The sequence below is a fragment of the Aquarana catesbeiana genome, linkage group LG05 (genome assembly GCF_042186555.1).
Source record: "Aquarana catesbeiana isolate 2022-GZ linkage group LG05, ASM4218655v1, whole genome shotgun sequence".
NCBI lineage: Eukaryota > Metazoa > Chordata > Amphibia > Anura > Ranidae > Aquarana > Aquarana catesbeiana.
This window is the reverse complement of record NC_133328.1, coordinates 206,220,734-206,243,011: the sequence shown is the minus strand read 5'-3', so window position 1 is coordinate 206,243,011 and position 22,278 is coordinate 206,220,734. Positions and strand designations below refer to the sequence as shown.

Here is a 22,278-nt window from a genome sequence, read left to right as displayed (position 1 = left end):
CATATCATCCTCCAAAATTGAAAAAAAACTCCAGGCAAACTCAGGGCTTCCTCTTTCTAACATATCATCCTCCAAAATGGAAAAAAAAAACTCCAGGCAAACTCAGGGCTTCCTCTTTCTGACATATCATCCTCCAAAATGATGGTCCTTACTTCCTCTAATATTAACTAGAGAAATGCAAAGTTTCGGTTGAAACATACAGGGATATATAGTATCTCAGAAAAGTGAGTACACCCCTCACATTTTTGTAAATATTTTATTATATCTTTTCATGTGACAACACTGAAGAAACGACACTTTGCTACAATGTGTGTAGTGAGTAGTAGTAGTAGTAGTAGTAGTAGTGAGTGTACAGCTTGTATAACAGTGTAAATGTGCTGTCCCCTCAAAATAACTCAACACACAGCCATTAATGTCTAAACCGCTGGCAACAAAAGTGAGTACACCCCTAAGTGAAAATGTCCAAATTGAGCCCAAAGTGTCAATATTTTGTGTGGCCACCATTATGTTGAAGCACTGCCTTAACCCTCTTGGGCATGGAGTTCACCAGAGCTTCACAGGTTGCCACTGGAGTCCTCTTCCGCTCCTCCATGATGACATCACAGGGCTGGTGGATCTTAGAGACCTTGCTTTCCCCTACCTTTCATTTGAGGATGCCCCAGAGATGCTCAATAGGGTTTAGGTCTGGAGACATGCTTGGCCAGTCCATCACCTTTTCCCTCAGCTTCTTTAGCAAGGCAGTGGTCATCTTGGAGGTGTGTTTGGGGTCGTTATCATGTTGGAATACTGCCCTGCGGCCCAGTCTCTGAAGGGATCATGCTCTGCTTCAGTATGTCACAGTACATGTCGGCATTCAAGGTTCCCTCAATTTACTGTAGCTCCCTAGTGCTGGCAGCACTCATGCAGCTCCAGACCATGACACTCCCACCACCATGCTTGACTGTAGGCAAGGCACACTTGTCTTTGTACTCCTCACCTGGTTGCCGACACACACGCTTGACACCATCTGAACCAAATAAGTTTATCTTGGTCTCATCAGACCACAGGACATGGTTCCAGTAATCCATGTCCTTAGTCTGCTTGTCTTCAGCAAACTGTTTGCGGGCTTTCTTGTGCATTATCTTTAGAAGAGGCTTCCTTCTGGGATGACAGCCATGCAGACCAATTTGATGCAGTGTGCGGCGTATGGTCTGAGCACTGACATGCTGACCCCCCACCCCTTCAACCTCTGCAGTAATGCTAGCAGCACTCATATGTCTATTTCCCAAAGACAACCACTGGATATGACGCTGAGCATGTACACTTCTTTGGTGGACAATGGCGAGTCCTGTTCTGAGTGGAACCTGTATGGTCTAGGCCACCTTTATGTAGAGCAACAATTCTTTTTTTCAGATCCTCAGAGAGTTTTTTGCCATGAGGTGCCATGTTAAACTTCCAGTGACCAGTATGAGAGAGTGAGAGCGACAACACCAAATTTAACACACCTGCTCCCCATTCACACCTGAGACCATGTAACACTAACAAGTCACATGACATCGGGGAGGGAAAATGGCTAATTGGGCCCAATTTGGACATTTTCACTTAGGGGTGCACTCACTTTTTTTGCCAGCGGTTTAGACAATAATGGCTGTGTGTTCTTTTGAGGGGACAGCAAAATTACACTGTTATACAAGCTGTACACTCACTGCTTTACTTTGTAATAAAGTGTAATTTCTTCAGTGTTGTCACATGAAAAGATATAATAAAATATTTACAAAAAATGTGAGGAAGGAACTCACTATTTGTGAGATACTGTATATTTCAACCTCTATATGATGATCTTTTTTCATTTTGTAGTAGATAGTGAGGCCAGTGTGTGAATGTGAGAGTGAATGAAATAATGAAGTCCGCACAGAAGCCTGTTGCTTCAATGTCCAACTTTATCATTGACCTGGTTGGTTTTGTACTAAAAATATTCAGAAATAAAACACCACACCTCTGGATCTGTGTATTGTAGACTGTTCATGCATTGGCAGCTCAATCATGTGTGATTTCAACAGTGAACAATCAAATGATAGTTTTGTTAATAAAATGAAATATTTATTAATTCTTCTAACATTTGACCAATTTAGGCTAACCATTGGTATTGGATGGGAGTTGACACTGGAAGTGGGATTTGACCACTAAGTATTAAGCAATGTTTAATTTTCAAATCGTATGAGATCAGAACTCTTGGTAAACAGCTAAACACACAGTTAAGATATATATGTTTGCTGGCCAGTTGTAATCTACTAAAGGAATACAGATTCTTTACAACAAATATTGGATTTACAAAAATCTGTTAAAATGTCCTGCTAGGCAGGTGAAACTCGTGTTTCATGGTTATGTTTTGCAGCATCTTATGCCACCATTATGTCTCTAGTCAATTAATTAGCGTGATCACGGCTATTCAGTTAGCAGGGAGGCAACCTAGGAAGCAGGAAAGCTGAACCTTTAGGAAGTAGTATAACTATGTGGTGTGCAGAGGTATGCTTATGTGCTAAATAACTGAATGGAGGTCTATGCAGATAGTCATATGAATTCTCTCACTTTCTGGCTAAGAATCATCTTATAGCTATAGGTACCTGACAAGTTACTCTAATTCTGAAGATCTTAAACTGACTATACACTAATAAGATAAAGAATGACTACAATAGGTTATCAGGAGGCAAGAACAGCATAATATTGTTCTGTTTTTGAGCAAAGAGATAGCCAGACTGTCAAAACACATTGCGGTTGATTTACTAAAACTGGAGAGTGCAAAATCTGGTGCAGCTCTGCATAGAAACCAATCAGCTTCCAGGTTTTTTTGTCAAAGCTTAATTGAACAAGCTGAAGTTAGAAGCTGACTGGCTACCATGCACAGCTGCGCGAGATTTTGCACTCTCCAGTTTTAGTAAATCAACCCCATTGTATTTTTGCAGTTTCTACTAAGCTGTAGTAACTACATTGGTTGACTACTTGTAAATAGAATAATCTTTGTAACAGGTTAGGCACTCACTGTAAGGGATACGTAAAGGGATACCCACAGGCAGGGGCTGATACTTAAATAGTAGCATGTAATGAAGTTGGATCTGTATTAAGCATAGTTTGGCAATTTAACTACCAGTACCTAGTTCCACATTTGCCCAAAAGGTACCAAATTTGCAACAAAAGTTCCTGCAAAGTTGTTCAGATAAAAAAAAATGCTAAATGTGTTATGATAGCATATAGGTTATGAATACTAACTCTAATATGCCAGGCTCAATTTGTGAATGTGCCCATATGTGTGCATCACACAAAACAGTAAAAAGAGGAAATGCATAATTAGTACCTTCACAGAATTTTTTCTCATATGGGACTCCATCTTCTGGATCAAAGCCCTTTAGAGAAAAGGTGAAAAGATAAATATTTTACCAATGTTCCACTGAATTGTATCTTACAATAAAACTAGAGTATTTTCATTTACACTAACACATTTTTGTTGCAAGTATTTTTGCATAAAGTTCCCAGTTGTTATTGATTTAGGCCTCGCTCATGCAGTAGCTGAAGCCCAATCACTGTGAGTTGGCCATTGTTTGTGCGGCTGGAGCTGCCAGTTGTTGCATGTGGGTAGTCCACGTATATCTATATGGATGCAACAGCTGCATGGACACAGTTACTCCTCCTAATTTGGCACACTGTCTGCATTTGGTTATAAACTTGGGGACTAAAAACATGCATCTATAATACAATTGAGGAGAAGTACACCTGATTGAGCCAAAGATGAAGAAGGATCTTGGTGTCCTGGTAGATCATGTGAACTGGCGCTCAAAATAGAACTCTGCCCTATGAGGTCTTATTATTGCTTTATACAGGGGCAAGATTATATATATATATATATATATATATATATATATATATATATATATATAACTTTATACATTCAGTGTTAACCAACAGGTTATAGAGCAAGCAAGATGTTTTCTTGTATTAAAAAAGTAGTCCTAGATGTCGGAGACAAGGGGAGAAAAATAATCCTGCCCCTCCTGTATAAAGCAATAATAACACCTCATAGGGCATAGTTCAATTCTGAGCGCCAGTTCATAAAAAGGGATGTTGTAGAACTGCAAAGAGTACAGAAATTAAGGCTATGAGGATTGCCCCTATTGCAACTATAAATTTGAATATATAATATTATTATAGAGGCATATGACATAACAAAAAAGTAAAAAAAAACTCATCAAAACCAATTACTTTGAAGGTTTTAAATAATTTCTGTTATGTCTAGGTTTTTCTGACAACTGCATGAAAAATAACTCTTAACTGTATTTGCGAAATACTTTACTTCTGATTTAAGTTATATTGGGAGATTAAATTATACATACCGAAATTCCGTTGCAATTTGAATCATACAGAGCATCCCAGTCTTCAGGTCTGAATGAAAATATGAACATAGATCTGTTAACTACATTCATTTTTACAGCTCCCCTTTCCCAAGAGATGCAAATCATTGCTGTTACTAAGGTGCTATGTATTCCAATCACCAATGTATTGTGTTTTGATTAACATAATAAACTCATATAAAATCTGAACATCTGTTGCTAGAGTGGATTGCTCATGTCTTGTCATCCAAATTACAAAATTCAACAAGAAAAAAAAAAGAAAGCAAAACTTTTTTTGTGTAACTCTAATTATCATGGTGATTAGTATGGTAAGACAACGTCAGCTTGATAAAGCAAGATACATTTTGCAATATTAAAGTCTGTTTTAGATTTAGAGAGACAAAGGTGTCAGTTTATGACTATAGTAATAAACAGGTAAAACATTATAAATCAGGAAGCAAGGGACTATAAAACAGTTCACAATACTAGATAACTGCTCATAAATATAAGAGCATGATGGCCATGAATGCACAATCAGACCACCAGAATATTTCTTAGGGATGTTTGCATAATCATGCACAATTTTCTACAAGTTTATGCCAATGGCAAAAAGAGGTTGCGAAATTATGGTTCAGGTTTATCTCTGGATAAAACAAAGGTGAACAATGATGATGATTGTCCAAAACCTTTACATGACCAATTGCTATTTCTCTTGAGATATATAAAAGAGATCTTTTTTAGGTATTTTACTGGATCTTAATGGAAGAACTTCCCATACATGATGAATCAAGCCTAGAAAACAGGGGTGAACGTACTACCTCTGTCTCTTCCGGTTGTAAGCCAAGAAGGAGAGAGAGGGTGAATTAGAAAAATAAAATAGAAAATAAAATTATGCTATAAGATCACCTTGTAAGTAAATTGCACCTGCTGTGCTGAATAAACCTATGTTACACCCTCTGTCTGATGTTCTCTAGGTATATTAAATATATTCAAATATAGCTTATTTACATGCTAGTGTTGCACCCTCTGTAGGTGAGTGATAAAAAATGTGTATGTGATGAAAATTGCTGAGGCTCAAATGGGGTGTCCTCCCTGGTGCTACACCCCCTGAAGTTCGTTAATCAAAAATGCCACACACTATGTGAATGTTTGTTATACGGTATGTAAAAAATCCAATGTGCTATTAATAAATAAACAAATCAAGTCGTGATGGTAATGGTAGGTGTAGTAAAGAAAATCAAAAAATTAAATGTACAATATGGTATGTGTCCCTGTATATTACCATAATCCAGAGACCAATCAGTGAGATTAGTTGCAAACACTAAATCACCTATAAATCATTTTATACAGTGAATAAATCTATTGCAAACACTAAATTATTAATAAATTAATTCATACAGTAAAAAGAGTTATTGCGGACATTAGATCATTAGTGAATTAGTCCATAAGTGAATAAAGTGACTTGTGCTCAGAAAGCTGGTGCTGATTTTTCCTTTCAAAGTGACAGTGGTGCCAGGTGATATCCGTATTGGTAGTATGATTGCACTCACCAGATGACACTACCCCCTGGGGGGTATTATGCCTTCACAGTGTGAGCCACTGTGCAGCTCTCTGGAGATCTGCTGGGCAATCCAAGGGCCGTTATCCTGGCTTTCCCACCACGCTGTTACATAAGGGAAAGAGTAATGCCCATAGTATAATATTGTTTAAAAAGGCTTAATTTGTATGAAAATTTGAAGCTGTACTCACATTTACAATGTAATATGCATGCAGGAAGATATAACACAAATCGGCGCTGTGTTCGGAAGTGATGCAATGATGCTCTACGCGTTTCGTCATCAAGATGTTGTCTATTTTTCTATTTTATTTTTCTATTTTATTTTTCTAATTCACCCTCTCTCTCCTTCTTCGCTTACAACCGGGAGAGATAGAGGGTGTAGTACGTTCACCCCCCTTTTCTAGGCTTGATTCATCATGTATGGGAAGTTCTTCCATTAAGATCCAGTAAAATATTCCAAAAAGATCTCTTTTATATATCTCAAGAGAAATAACGCCACTTCTACACTTCCTTAAATTAATTCCGTGCTCCACTTAATTGGTAGTATTTCTGTAGAGGCAGCTCATTTCTCCTTCAACTCCAGGACATTCCTTAAAACACCACTACCATATTCTATTTGCGGATTCCGTAGCGCACTTTATTTACGCCTTTTTAGATACAGGAATAGGCAGGACCAACCAGGTATTTTACAGCATAGAAAGGGACAAATGACACAGCACAAGCACTATGTGGTTTAACACCTTCGGGCCGACCGTACGCATATTTGCGTTCATGGCTTGAAAAATGTAAAATCCTGGAAGTGACCTCGCGGCGTCACTTCCGGTTTACTCGGCTGCCAATGGCGCTGATTTTAAATAAATGAAATAAACAAAAAAGCCGCGCTTAAAAAATGATAATAATGATGATCAATCAAATAATTGGTGAAAAAATAGTCCTTTTAATAAATGTCCAACACCGATATAATAATTAAATTGAATGATGAAAAAATAGTTGTTGTAAATGATCAATAGCTAATGTTCAGGTATCACACTTCCTATAGGATGGAATGCTTACCAGATAGCAAGCCAAATAAGACAGGTGGCTATAAACCCAGCCTGGGCCTTTGGGGAACCTTTCCGGATGCGTCCTGGACAGAAATCACTCACAGACCGGATCGGATCCACGAAGGTTGAACCCAAAAAAAGTTTTAAATAACATAGCGTAATACTGACATGGATAGGTATTTAAAAATAAAAATAAAAATGACACTCCACCAGTGATAAATCTCATACAATATCTAGTGCCATAGGCCCAAAAAGGGACAATGAGGTGAGTGACACCAAATACAAAAACCTCGTATATAAAGGGCTAGTGCAAAAAATCCAAAAAAGCCGCTTACCAGAAATAACACCAAAAAGGCATGTGATAAAACACCAGATGATAGATGAAAAGGAAGGGATCTGAGGCCGCTTACCAGATTTAATTGAAATTGAGGCATATAACTAATTTAGCAAAAGAGGTAAAGGAATACCAAGGTGCAGATCTGAGGCCGCTTACCAGATACAATATAGATTGGAGCATATAATTAGTCAGCAAAAAACCAGAAGAAAGGAAAAAACCGAGGTGCTGCAAACCGCATACAAGACCTGCTTACTAGACAGCAGGCTCTTTATGGCAAATGGTTTTATTCACAGGACCGGCTTCCTGACATGGGGTTGCAAGGATCCATTGGACCATCCATGACTCGTGCTCCGCAATACATGCATATAAAGAATGATGGCAAATAGTGTAATATGTACAAACTATTTATTGCGCATAGAGAAAAAAACTTACAATGTAGTAGGATAAAAAATCGCAACGCCGGCCGGCATACAAACAAACTCCCGTCCTCTGTGAGGCAGCGTGGTGACGTCAGCACGTCCCTCCCAAACGCGTTTCGTCATAGGCTGACGAGAACGCCTATGAGGTGCTGAGAACGTCTGCCTATGACGAAACAGTCTCTCCCCCACCCATGATGCACCCAGACACCAATTTACGGGGGAGACTTGAAGGGAATCAGGGTGAATCCATGTATTGTGTGAACCAAACAAGGAAAGACAGATGCCTTACTAACCAATATTCTCTTTATGACAGTCCTAGGTCACTAAACCATAAGTTTCAGCACAGAAATAATTTCCTGATGTTGTTTTCATACAATGGAGAAAACAAGAAATGACTCTGAATTTTAGCTGGATGGATATATTTATCTAAGTTTCTTTTCATTCAGTGAAATCTTAAATGTAAGTCCAATCTTTTTATATACCGTACAGCTGTAAAGCACATAATTCACATTGTTTTGTCAGCTTCATACAAAGAGCTAAAATTGTTCAAATTCTCATATCTTTCTGAATCATGCTGTTTATTTCTATAGGAAAACAAAGAACAAATCTTGTTTGGAGGATGCTTTATCCTCAGGACACAATGGCAGCAGAGAAGGTAAGATCCACTGTTACATAAAAGTATAGCAGATGTTGTACATAATAAGGGCAAAAATCATAGGTTATACAGGTAAATGCTCGCCTAAATTTTTAGCTAATCATGATTTTTCTTATTCTTTTATGTGTAGCTATTACTTGTAGTTATGCAGTACTTCAGATGCCAGGATAAAGCTGGTGTTTATTCACATTTATATATAAAAAGCTACTATAAATAATTAAAGGTTCACACATGGCAAACATTAAAGTGATATTAAACCCTCAGTTTTAAGCACTTTCATCAGCTGATTTAATCACTTACTGAGTATCTAGCTTTTTCATCCTCTAATCCAGTGGTTCTCAACCTGGGGGTCGGGACCCCCTCGGGGGTCAAATGATGATTTTCCAGGGGTCACTGAATCCTGGGTTGTTCCTGAAGCCCGCACCGCTCTCCCAGCCTTTTCGCGGCAGCTCATCAGGGCTGTCCCTGGAGCCTGTTGCCCCCTAGCTGGGCTGTTCCTGGAGCCCACGGCCGCCCACTCAGTCTCTTCGCAGCTGCCCATTCAGTTCACGGCATGGCTGGGGGGCAGAGACTAGAGGTCAGCTGACTGGTGAGGAATGTGAAGTGGGAGGGGCTGGGGAGACCCTATTTCCTGATTTCGGCATAGGTGTCACTGCTGCGAGACACCACAATGCTGGAGACACCGTGAAGTCGGAGTTGCAGTGAGTAACGCTACCTGTAATTAGAGTTGCCATTAAAAGTCCCCACTGCAGTTCTCAGATCAGCAGATGACCTTCATCAAGAGCACCTAAGTTGGCTGATCCCACCCCACACCAGCACTGCCACTAATCCCTTTCCTCCCACCAAGGAGTAAGAGAAGGAATAAAAATAGAGAATACATGGAAGGGAAAGGAAAAGAGGGGGGGGGGGGAACAAAGAAAAAGGGAGAGAAAGAATAGGAGAAAGAACAAGAAAGGTGGCTAGAGAGAGAGATGGGGGAAAAAAACAAGGAATCAGGATAGAGAGAGATAAAAGGGAAAGAAAGGAGACCAAAGAGAGAGTTACATTCTAAAATGTACCATAAGGGTTTTTAAAATTGTACGAGTGGAAGGGACTCGGGGAGCGCTAAATGTCCATGGGTTAGGGGCTCAAATTACTTGTCTTGCCTTGGGTGATGACCACCCACGCTACAAAAATAATTTTACTGTTAGGGGTCCTCACAACTTGGGAAATTTTATCAAGAAGTCACGGCACTAGAAGGGTTGAGAACCACTGCTCTAATCCTTGACTAAGTTCCAGTTTAAGCTGGTGGTATGACTGCTGCCCCAGGTTTACTCTTTCAGGGTGGCACCTTTTTCTTGAAGCATCCTATGGAGCCACCATTGCATGCAGGGACCAGACCTGTGTCTCCCTACACTGCATGCATCAATAGAAATGCACAGCCCAGTAGCCAAAGATGAAAAGACGCTCCACTGCCCCCCCTCTCTTCTCCAAACTAACAGGCTGGCTCAAGACTGCACTATTCACTGTAAATTATTTCCTGTGAAGCCTGTGAGTTATAAATTGCAAGTGCTGGTGTAAGACATTTAACAAATAGTTTGCTATGAACGTTTATTTTATTGTGCTCAATCTGTTAAGTTAAAAAAAAACAAAGATGATTTAATACTACTTTAAAATTTGGCATTAAAGTTGATTCATGGGACACAGTCTATCTGCTGAATGCTCATCTAGATGTCTGGCCAGCTAAATCCATTTTCATCTGGCTGCAGAGACCTTGAATACAAGCCTGCAAGGTATACAACATTTTTTTGTTCTGGTTTTCTGCACAACCTTCTGCTCACTGCAAAATAGATGTGAAAAGAGGTTGCAGTTCATGAAAAGCCTGATAATTCTGGTAAATGTGTAAGCTTCAGAAACCTTGAACTTTTGCATCAAGGACCAGTGTAGATTAGTTATGCTACAGTCCAAAAATATTCAATATCACAGGTTTCCAAAGATGATTATCTAATAGTTATGTATCCATACCGATTTGTATAATGCCTGCAAATTAACATTGTCCCCTTAGAGCCTGGGCCTCTAACCCATTGATCGTGGGAAGCCAACATGTAGATCATGAGCAGGGCTGTGCCGATGCTTCCCCCCAGCCTCTGCTGCTCTCCTTCTAATTGCAGACTGGAGTGAGAGGCAAAACAGTGCTCTGCGGGAGCACGGGAGCTGCTTTGCAGGTTAATCAGCCGGTGATTGATTGCTTGATGGTCCTAGCTACCAATCTACAGCTTGTTAACATGAAAAGTTAACTCTGGCAGCTCCCACTCTCCATCCAGCACTGTGCTGGCTCTCATTCTACTCTGATGTACAGCCGGTGTAAAATAGGAGAGAGTCACCTAAAAATGGCTGTGTGTTGTGAAGAGGGCAAATATCACTACTTGTGGGGGACAGAGAACACTTCTTTAGGGGGGGCACGGGACACTACTGGGAGGTATGGAGGGGCAGAGGACACTACTGTGGGGGGTGGGATGGCAGAGGACACTACAGTGGGAGGGAGAGCAGGGTACATTATTGGGGGGGGGGGCATGATGTGAAAAAGGGCAGAGGACACCACTGTGGGAGGGGGGGGGCAGAGGATACTACTATGGTTGGGAGGGATTTGAAGCTGGGCAGAAGACACTACTGTGTCTTCATGTGATCTTTTTATTGGGGGCTTGATTTAAAAAAAAAAAAGGGCGACAATGACGCACACATTCAGTGTTGGGGGAATCCCTCCTGCTGAGCTATTGTGTTTTCTTGGCGGTAAGGGGGGGAGCTATCTCCGCTGGGAGAACACAGTGATTACTGCTCGCGGCTATAACCAATAATTGCATGTAAAGTCCAACAGGCTGGGTGTACCCAAGTTGATCGATCGATCAACTTGGGTACATGCAGCCTGTCCATACGTGGTTCGAATCTCAGCCCGTCCATTAGCTTATGGTCGGATTTAGAGAGGTCTGGGTGGAAAAGCATCAGTACACTGCTCTTCCCAGTGAATAACTGTGAAGGGTGGGGGGGGGTCAGCACTGGTCTTACCATTGGAGGACAGGCAGGATGTGCTGATTTTTTTTAACGGAAGGCCATAATTTTATATCAAAGCGGAGTTCCACCCAAAAATGGAACTTCCGCTTTTCGGAAGCCTCCCCCCCTCTGGTGTCACATTTGGCACCTTTCAGGGGGAAGGGGAGAGCAGCAGGGCCGATACTGGGGGTGGGCAGGAGGGGCAGCTGCCCTGGGTGGAGTGATTTACTGTGGGAAGAGGGCGCAGTTCACTGGGTACAACCCTGCAAGCATAGAATATGCTGCCAAATGTAACACAGACAGAGAGTGGCTTTGTCCCTGCATGTAGGCTACATCATAGCACTACACCCGCCCCCTGCCTGCACAGTACACTGTACTATTGTCTGAGCAACAGGAGAGTGGAGCAGGCGGGCACATCAGGTTGGGAAGGCATCAGTTGTCCATGCTTTCTTGATTGACTTTTCTGCTCCTCTCCTTGCCTGGACAGCAGCTTCTCTCCTCCCTCTACAGTCATCTCTATCTCTCCTGCCTTATCTCCTGCCAGTGTCCCGATGTCTGTGGCACATCACCACCTCCGCCCCCTCCCCGGGCTCCTGTTCTTATCTCTCCCTGCTCCAGACATCTCAGAGCCCATTACTCCTCTGTATAGTGACCCCTCCACCTGTGCCCTTTCCCTCAAACCCCCCGCCCCCCACCCTCTATAGCTGCACAGCCAAAACTGAGTGGTGTCCTCTCCTCTGTCTCTCAGCTAACAGGTAACATTTTCAGGCTTCATACTGTATCTCTGTTCATTGCTGTGAAGACCAATGTTCTGTCACATTTTATTTTTAGTACATGCACATTCACAAGGGGTGCTAACAATGTGTCTCCAATGCAGGGCTGTCGTTTATCAGCAATGGGTACATAGGTGTTGTGCGTATCCCCATGCCAGCACCCCATTCATTTCTACTGAGGCATGAGGCTGCATGGACGCAGCCATTGTACCCTAATATGACATACAGGTGCGGGTCCCAATAGAAGTGAATGGGACGCTGGCACAGGGATGCACACAATCCCCGTACATCTCTGTACTGATAAAAGAGAGCGCTGCACAGGACACACATGTCTGCACTGCATGTGAATGGGTCCTAAAGAACTCATGTACATGGGTGTTTGGTGGGCTCCCCAGGCATAAGAAAACAGGGATTTTACACAGGAGCTAATAAAGCTGGCCATAAATCTCAAGAAAAAAACTGATCCATACACTATATAATCGGATTGTACAATTTCCTTTGGATCTGCCACCAACTATGTAGTACAAAGGCCTGCCTGATTGGATAATACTTAAAATTAATTGTTTGGGTTTGTCCCTATATTACAAAAGTTTAGGTAAATCTAAAGGAGAATGTGCAGAGATTGTACAATCAGATTGTATAGTATATGCTCACCTAAAATGTTTTCCCTGTTATCTTTATAACACATATATCTTTAACACTCTGACACATTGTCTAAAGCTGGGTATACACTGGGGTTGCGCCAATATCTGTTTTGTACTGGCAATTACGAGTAGCGATACTTGTGCTCAAGTACTCACTGATACCAGTTACTGAAACCTTTGTGGTGAGATTTCAGCTCATACAAAATGAATGGGCTCATATCACACTGCAAAGAATCTTGTGGAATGTGGTGCGATTCCAAATGCTCGTGCAAATGCTTAGTATCAGCACTGATATCTGTATCAGTGCAACCCTAATACATGCTATTATTTTTTTCCCCAGCAGGCTGAACAGATCTCTGCATCCACTCAAACAAGGTGGATGGAGGAATCCCCCCTCTGTGCTATTGTACTCTGACAGCAGGACTCCTCCACTGTCAGAATACAATGATCAGCACTGCAGCCCGTAGATCGAAGGAGGTTTTCAAGCAGGACCAAGATCAGCTTCTAGTTCTAGAGCACCATTTACAATCTTCAAAAATCACCCTTGAGCAGCCAAGTTACTCATTATTGGCTGCAAACCAAGCCATCATCAAAGCAATCTAATTGGCTGTGTACTTTGTGATCATTGTGATGACCAATCAAATGTAAAAAGTAATACAGAAATTCTCTGCAACTATCATATATTTTTTTGTGAGGTGCAAATGCTTCTACTAGCTCCGCACCCTGATATGCGGGGGGAGGGGGCATTTTGGCATCCTCGCCCTGGGCGCTGAAATACCTTGTCCCGCCACTGGGGAGCAGATACCTGTATAATACAGGTATTTGCTCCCACTTCCGGGCATAGATAGTCGCAGTATCTGTGGCTATCTATACCATATCCGGCGCCTCCTCTGTCCCCCCCCCCCCCGCTGTCTTCTGGAAGACACACAGGTCCCAGAAGACAGCAGGGACCAGTGGAATCGCGCAACGTGACTCGCGCATGCGCAGTAGGGAACCAGGCTGTGAAGCCGCAAGGCTTCACTTCCTGATTCCCTTACCAAAGATAGAGGTGTCTCCACCCGAGAGCCGAGGGACAGATCGGCTTCGGGTGCCGACATCGTGGGCACCCTGGACAGGTAAGTGTCCATATTTTAAAAGTTAGCAGATGCAGTATTTGTAGCTGCTGACTTAAAAAAAAAAAAATTTGGCGCAACTCCGCTTTAAGGATCTGGTAGGTTAAAGTATAAGTTAACCCAGTCACTAAGATCTCAAATAAGCTTTAACATAATAAAGTTTAACTGTAGTGTGCCTGAGGTTAGACAGCTCTTGTTGTAATGTTCAATTATTGACTAGCAACTAATGTTGTAATCCCAGCATCTTGCACTAGTCTGCTATTCTGGTTCAGGAGGTTGTACAGCACGTTTATGGCAGTGTACACTATAGAATGAGTTGCCAGAAGAAAGAGGAAATGATTTTTTTGGCAGAAGAGGCGTGCAAAGTTTCTTCTAGCAGTAAGCTCTAGCCCCTAATAATCTTTTCTTCATTTTAACAGTATACTTCTGATTTAGAAGTAATTTTTTAATATATCTAAATCTGCACATTTCATTAAAATAATACCTGATGATCCTGCCATGAAGTAACTTGTTTTGGCTTTTGTTACCTCTGTCTGCTTTTCCTGTGCACATAGGAGATGGGGCATGCTGTCCTTTTTTCTGTCCCCTGTCCACTATCTGGTCTCCTCTCTGCCTGGCCCTCTTTGTTTTTGATAGTGTAGTGCTCAACTGCACACTCAAGCCCTCATTCCTCTTCCAGAACATTTGCTGTCAAAGGGGAACCTGGTGAATCCGAAACCAGGCAGACTTTTCCTTCAAACATGGCTATTGATGGGGAAGGCTGGAGAGCCTAGGATGTTCTTCACAGGTAATGCTAAAGTCCAGAAAGCTCTCCACTAATACCATCTATTTGAAGATCTGGGATAGACTTGTCACTTTTATGACAGGAAGGGACTTTATTCCTACCTCTGTCAGCCATCTCAGCAACAACTAAAGTGGGTGGAGCATCCACTAGTAATCCAGTTCCTCAGAGCTGTGGTCAAGATCTATCCCCCCTGGAAGATGACCTTTCCTAAATGGGATCTGTTTGTACTGCTGGACTTTCTTTCAAAACAACCCTTTACTCCCACAGAGAAGTGTTCTCAGTGGTCTCCGTGGGATTTTACTTATAAGGCAGTCTCTCTCATGGCAGTGACCTCTGGGAGGAGGGGGTCAGAACTTTAGGCTTTTGGAGATTCAGAAAGCCATATTATATTCTTCAGGGTGGAGCTTCGTCTGGTGGAGCAGTTTGTTACAAACATGGCCACCTTGTTCCACGTATCAGAGACTTGGGCCTTGCTTAATTTTTTGGCGTTACAGATGGGTGCCTTACGTGAACTTGATGTTTCCAGAACTTTGAAGAAATATCTCTCAGCCACAGTTTTGTTTCGGGCATCAGAAAGGGTGTTCATCATACCAAGTGGCAAGAATACAAAAGAATAGAGGGAAAGAGGCTACCTCTAGAACCTTGGCCAGATTGATTGTGAAGCTTATCCAAAAGGCATATAGGGCTGTAGGAGTTGACCCACTAGTGGTGGTGATGGCACATTCAACAAGGGCAGTTGTGGCATCCTGGGCAAGTCATTTCAATGTCTCCATGGAGGCAACATGCAGGGCCACTTCTTGGTCACCACATAATACCATCCTGAAGCATTACAAGGTGGATTCAGGGATCTTGTCTATGGTGGATTTTGGGAGGCAAGCTATCAGAACACCCTTCTGTTTAAAGAAGCCTATCCTGCTTTTAACTAATACACTGTGTTTTTACTTTCTCCATCAGCTCAGCCCCCCACAGTTATTACCTTTTGTATCACTTGACCCTCCCTTTTAGATTGTAAGCTCTAACGAGCAGGGCCCTCTAATTAGTCTTGTACCAAATTGTATTGTAACTGTAATTCCTGCCTTCATTTAGTAAAGCGCTGAGCAAACTGTTTGCGCTATATAAATCCTGTATAATAATAATATATAAGTTTTTTTTTATATTCCCCGCTTCTCTTTTTAATACAGTGGCCTGAACATTATACATAAATAGAAGGGATGATGGCAATTAAACATTGTATGTTTAGTATCACTTTAAATTTGCAAGCAGGATATTTACTTAAAGAGGAACTTCACCCAAAAGGGGAAGTTCCACTTTAAGCCCTTCTCTCCCCCCCCCCCCTACCACTTTTGGCATGTAACTTTTATGGTGGGAGAGTGGGTACCTAGTTTTGACAGATTCCCGGTACTAGTTTTTCTCTCCCCCTCCCTCATTGCAGTCTTCTGGAACACGTCACAGATCCCAGAAGGCTGATTCACCAAGCTGCATGAGCAGTGGGCAACTGGCTGTGAAGATGCAAGCAGCACAGCCAGCTGCCCACAGTTAAAATACCTGTGCTGGGAACTCGATGTCTAGTGAAAAACTAGCCTGGGTGAGGATGGTGCTAGATCCCTGGACAGGTTATTAACAGTCAGTAGCTTCATGATTTGTAGCTTCTGACTTTTATTTTATTTTTTTCCAGAGTGAAGGACCTCTTTAAAATACATTTTTGTAATAAAAAAGCAAAATAAAAGAAACAATTTCTGCATTAAAATAAGCAAGGGCCCATTCACTCAATGTGGTGCATTTTTGCAGTTTGTGGCACACTGTTTATGGAAATATGTGCCTGCACCATTTTCAGCTGCGGAAGAGAAGAGGAGAGGAGTTTCCAGGTACATCAATGAAGATAAACTCACCTTCTGCCAGGATGAACAGATTTGTCTATGTCACTGCAATCTTTACCCCTCCAGTGATATCCTCGTAAAGACTGTGAAGAAGAAAAGCACCATCTTATCAGTTACAATTTAATCACATTCGATCTATTCCCTAGGTTCTTTTAATCTATCTAGTAAAGTGTATTTGTTAAAGCTAAACTGGATTATTGTGTATTTTTACAGGCAACTGTATTTGACTTGTATCAGCCTCTTGGAATTCTCTGTATAGCAGAGACTGGGAATCGGAGAGGCAACACAAAGAGCCAATCAATTGCTTACTAGTGAACATTCTGATAGGAGGAGATGACAGGGAGGCTGAGGGCAGGGACAAGACCAAATTTCATTACTTAACTGCAATAAAGAAAACCAGGTCTCTGACCTGGCTGTGCTGTGTAGATATCAGAAATGAATGAACTGGAATACAAACTCTTTGACAGATCATCTGTTTTCATGTATATTTTTTCTGTTTATGTAAGTTATTGTCTAGAGTTTAGCTTTAAAGTTTGGTGTTTTCCAAAGAATAATTTTTCTGTACCATCTCTAAGTAATGGTTCATTAGTGACTTACTAAGATTCATAAATGCAATCTGTTGAACCTCGTTAGAAATAACTCTGTGCTCATGCTTGGCGTTTGGCAGTGACAAGAGCAGTGAACACTTAAATGTGTCATTGAGCTAAGTGCACAACTCATACAGTGAGCACTAGGTAGGTGGTGACATACATCAGAAAAGCAGTTATATGTAAACTGTTGAGTGTGAAAGCCCTTTAAAGGAAAAGCATAGTGCATTTTTAATGAGAGTATATTTTAGTTACTTTTACACTGAGGCACTTTACAGGCACTATAGCACTAAAAATAGCGCCTGTAAAGCGCCTGTAAAGAGCCTCTCCTGTCACTCCAGTGTGAAAGCCCACGGGCTTTCACACTGGAGCGGTGCAATGGCAGGACGCTCAAAAAAGTCCTGCAAGCAGCTTCTTTGAGGCGCTTTGTATACACTGCTCCTAAAGTGCCCCTGTTTATTGAAATCAATGGTCAGCGCTGCCGAAGCGCCAGCAAAGCGCCACTGCAGCGACACTTTGCGGGCTCTTTTAACCCTTTTTCGGCCGCTAGCGGGGGTTAAAAGCGCCCCACTAGTGGCCGAAAAGCGTCGCTAAAATGACAGTAAAGCGCCGCTATTACCGCCGACGCCCGACACATCGCAGTGTGAAAAGAGCTTACTGCAGTGTTTTTCTTACAATTTCACAATCTCTTCAAAACTTTCGTTATTATATTAAATATATAGATTTGAGCGGTTCAAGCTAGAGGGAACTCTCAGCGCTGAAATACAGTCTCCCTTAACAGCTGTTGAAATGCTCAGGTAGCACACTGTTTAAAATGTGTTAGCAGTCCGTATGTTTGCATTGTGTGCTTTAATCAAATTATATTAAAATAATTATGATGCAGCAATGTTTTGGCCATAAAGTTTTAATTATTTCTTAAAGTGGAACTTTATCCATAACAACTTAGCAATGAACATACATTCCACATTAATAATTATGCTACCAAAATCAGTGTGTACTGTAAATTTCCTCCAGCATTGCTCCTGTTTCTTCTTGTCTGAGGCTGTCATTTTGCTGAAGCCTAGAGCAGTCACTTCCTTATTGAAAACTCTCCCCTTTTCTTTAGTCTCAAAAACTAGAGGTCACTTTCTGCAATTAAAGTGTGTGCATTTCCAGCCTTGGTTTTATGTCTTGACACATCTAGAGGGCAATACTACAGTAGCTGACAGTGCTCAGGCTGATATTGCTGCCACTGTGTGGATGCAGAAAGAGGAGAATATCAGGGAGATAAGAGAAGACCCTATCATTGTAAGTTTATCTCTTTTGTGTCTCCCTGGAAGCAGAGTTTGTTCACCTCTCCTGCTTTCCTTTTCTCAATAATCTATGTACCCTCGACACAGTCTGTGTCATTCCTGTTGCTCCCCCCCCAGCAGCAGTAAATCTTGAGGCTGTCAGCAAATCAGCCTCTAGTGACTCACTGATTATTGGCACAGTGCAGAGAATACAAGACAATTGAGGCTTTGCAGAGCAGGGTGAGACAGTGCATCACTGGATTTTAAACAGTATAGGCACTTATTTTTAATGTTTTACATACAATGGTTACACCTGCAAAAGGGGCCAGAATGAAGTCATCTAGCGGAACCTAATTTTCTGATTTAAGTTAACATCTGTTTGGTTAGAAGAAAAGTATAGTATATTTTCAACTGGCATAAGGGGGTCAGCTGTTATTAATATTAACCTTTTGCTTCACCCTGCATTAGCAAAACACATGTTTCCTTTAAAGATGGAGAATACAATGAAAATACATTTTATGTTTATTCAACTTACTGGAAAGACACTGAAGCTATCGTGATCAAGATCTTCTGCTGGCTCTGATCTAGGAAATTAGAAAAAATCCTCACTATCATAAAACATTAGAATACATTTACTGTAGTACAGTATCTCAAAAAATTGAGTACACCCCTCACAATTTTGTGAATATTTTATTATGTCTTTTCATGTGACAACACTGAAGAAATGACACTTTGCTACAATGTAAAGTAGTGAGTGTACAGCTCGTATAACAATGTGAATTTGCTGTCTCCTGAAAATAATTCAACACACAGCCATTAATGTAGAGTACACCCCTAAGTGAAAAATGTCCAAATTGGGCCCAAAGTGTCAATATTTTGTGTGGCCACCATTATTTTCCAGCACTGCCTTAACCCTCTTGGGCATGGAGTTCACCAGAGCTTCACAGGTTGCCACTGGAGTCGTCTTCCACTCCTCAATGATGACATCACAGAGCTGTTGGATGTTAGAGACCTTGCGTTCCTCCACCTTCTATTTGAAGATACCCCACAGATGCTCAATAGGGTTTAGGTCTGGAGACATGCTTGGTCAGTCCATCACCTTTACCCTCAGCTTCTTTAGTAAGGCAGTGGTCTTCTTGGAGGTGCGTTTGGGGTCATTATGTTGGAATACTACTCTGCGGCCCATGTTCTGCTTCAGTATGTCACAGTACATGTTGGCTTTCATGGTTTCCTCAATGAACTATAACTCCCTATTGTCGAAAGCATTCATGCAGCCCAGGACCATGACGCTCCCACCACCCTGCTTGACTGTAGGCAAGACACACTTGTCTTTGTACTCTTCACCTGGTTGCCGCCACACACGCTTGACACCATCTGAACCAAATAAGTTTATCTTGGTCTCATCAGATCACAGGACATGGTTCCAGTAATCCATGTCCTTAGTCTGCTTGTCTTCAGCAAACTGTTTGCGGGCTTTCTTGTGCATCATCTTTAGAAAAGGCTTCCTTCTGGGACGACAGCCCCGCAGACCAATTTGATGCAATGTACAGCGTGTAGTCTGAGAACTGACAGGCTGACCCCCCCACCCCTTCAACCTCTGCAGCAATGCTAGCAGCACTCATACATCTATTTCCCAAAGACAACCCCTGGATATGACGCTGAGCACGCGCACTCAACTTCTTTGGTCGATCATAGAGAGGACTGTTCTGAGTGGAACCTCTCCTGTTAAACCACTGTATTGTCTTGGCCACCATACTGCAGCTCAGTTTCAGGGTCTTGGCAATCTTCTTATAGCCTAGGCCAGTGATGGCGAACCTATGGCACGCGTGCCACAGCTGGCACGTAGAGCCATCTCTGTGGGCATGTGAGAGGGTCCAGGTTCACGGCGGGAAGAACATGGCAGCAAGCAGCGGCGAGGTGCAGGAAATTATCTGCTTGAGTGAGTGAGTGGGCGGCTCCGCAGCCTCCATGTGGAATGCTACAGGCCTAACAGCTGGGGGGAGGGATAGAAGCAAGCAGCGGCGAGGTGCAGAAAACTGTCTGCACAAGTGAGTGGGCGGCCCCGCATCCTCCGTGTGGTAGGCTACAAGAATGACAGCGCGGGAGGGAGTGAAGAGAAGAGCTTCACCGCTTAATTTTATAGCCGAAGAGGGGCATCCCTGGTGCTTTCCAGAGCCTGGACTCCTCAAAGCTCCAACAGTGAGGCCCGGAGAACAGACTGACTGTGGGCCCGGAAGACGAGGACAGGTGGAGAGGCGCAGGCTATGAGGGAGCCGCTGGATGAAACAGAGCAGAGGGCTCTCCCGGATCAAGTTTGGAGACAGGTACCGGGCACAATTATACACTGAATACCTGCATACAAAGACTGGGGCATGGAGGCAGAGCAGGGATTGCAGATAGGGACAGAGCTAGAGGTCTCCCTTTCTCTCGGCTCCCCTCTTTTTCATTTCCCCCGAGTCCCCCTCTTTCTGCTCCCCCTCACTGTCACCCCTCTCTCTCGCTGCCCCCTCTCTCTGTGTGTGTCCCCTCTCTCTGTTTGTGTGTCCCCTCTCTGTGTGTGTGTGTCCCCTCTCTGTGTGTGTGTCCCCTCTCTGTGTGTGTGTGTGTCCCCTCTCCGTGTGTGTGTGTGTGTGTGTCCCCTCTGTGTGTGTGTTTGTCCTCCCTCTCTGTGTGTGTGTCCCCTCTCTCTGTGTGTGTCCCCTCTCTGTGTGTGTGTGTCCCCTCTCTGTGTGTGTTTTTCCTCCCTCTCTGTGTGTGTGTGTCCCCTCTCTCTGTGTGTGTCCCCTCTCTCTGTGTGTGCGTGTCCCCTCTCTGTGTGTGTGTCCCCTCTCTCTGTGTGTGTGTCCCCCCTCTGTGTGTGTGTGTCCCCTCTCTGTGTGTGTTTGTCCTCCCTCTCTGTGTGTGTGTGTGTCCCCTCTCTCTGTGTGTGTCCCCTCTCTTTCTGTGTCCCCCCTCTCTGTGTGTGTGTCCCCCCTCTCTGGCTACTGGCTATAACCTTTGTGCTGGAAACGCTTTATATATAGCATGGTCCAAGCTAGTGTAGCACCCTTCTAGATAGGTGCTAGGATTAGTTAGATTTAGTGCTGGCTCACTGTGTTCATTGGAGTTGTATTTTTGTTTGCTAGGTACATTTAGCTTGTCTCACTGTAATCAGCATGGATTTAATTGTTGTGTTAGGTATAGTTATTTGTGCTCACTGTAATCAGTGCAACAGCATGTGATTAAATACTGTAGGTCTGCTCATTGTTTCAGCTGCTGCTAGTTTTGACAGTTTTCTCTGCTTTCCAGAGAACTAGAGAACTCTCTGGAACATAAGTGTGAAGCAATAAATATTTATACAGCCCTGGCCAATCCCAAGGAGGATGACCCTGAAGGTGGCTGGGAGCCTGGATATATACTCTGTAACACAGAACTTCTGGGTCTTTTCCTTCAGCAGAAAAACAGGGCAGCACTGCCATGTGTTTTTCTGTTCATGAGAAAGGTGTTGTATGGATGTTGAAAAGAGACAACCAACTTTCCCTGGACATTTGTGAGTAAAGACTGCTGAAAGATCTTAAAGACTTTTGGGCTGCTGCCTCCCCTCTGGTGTTAGAGAGTAGGCTGCATGTTTTTTCAAAGAGAACTTCAGCTGGTGTCCATAAGAGCTCAGTCTATTAAATATTTAAAAAGGGCCCAAAAAACATCCCTGGGAATTACAGACCAGTTAGCCTAACATCAATAGTATGTAAACTCTTGGAGGGGATGATAAGGGACTATATACAAGATTTTAGTAATAAGAACGATATCATTAGCAGTAATCAGCATGGATTCATGAAGAATCGTTCTTGCCA

The 22,278-nt window shown here is 42.6% G+C and overlaps 1 protein-coding gene across 1 annotated transcript in view; it reads right to left on the bottom strand.

Annotated features, from left to right (window-relative positions):
• The window catches only part of AOAH (acyloxyacyl hydrolase), a 165,975-nt gene that overhangs the window by 51,356 nt on the left and 92,341 nt on the right, over window positions 1-22,278 (bottom strand). Inside the window, exons 7-10 of the mRNA XM_073630511.1 lie at window positions 18,984-19,032; window positions 16,603-16,673; window positions 4,365-4,413; window positions 3,332-3,380 (exon numbers count right to left, since the gene is read on the bottom strand). Coding sequence (XP_073486612.1) covers window positions 3,332-3,380; window positions 4,365-4,413; window positions 16,603-16,673; window positions 18,984-19,032 — 218 coding nt within the window. The remainder of the gene's footprint in view (window positions 1-3,331; window positions 3,381-4,364; window positions 4,414-16,602; window positions 16,674-18,983; window positions 19,033-22,278) is intronic.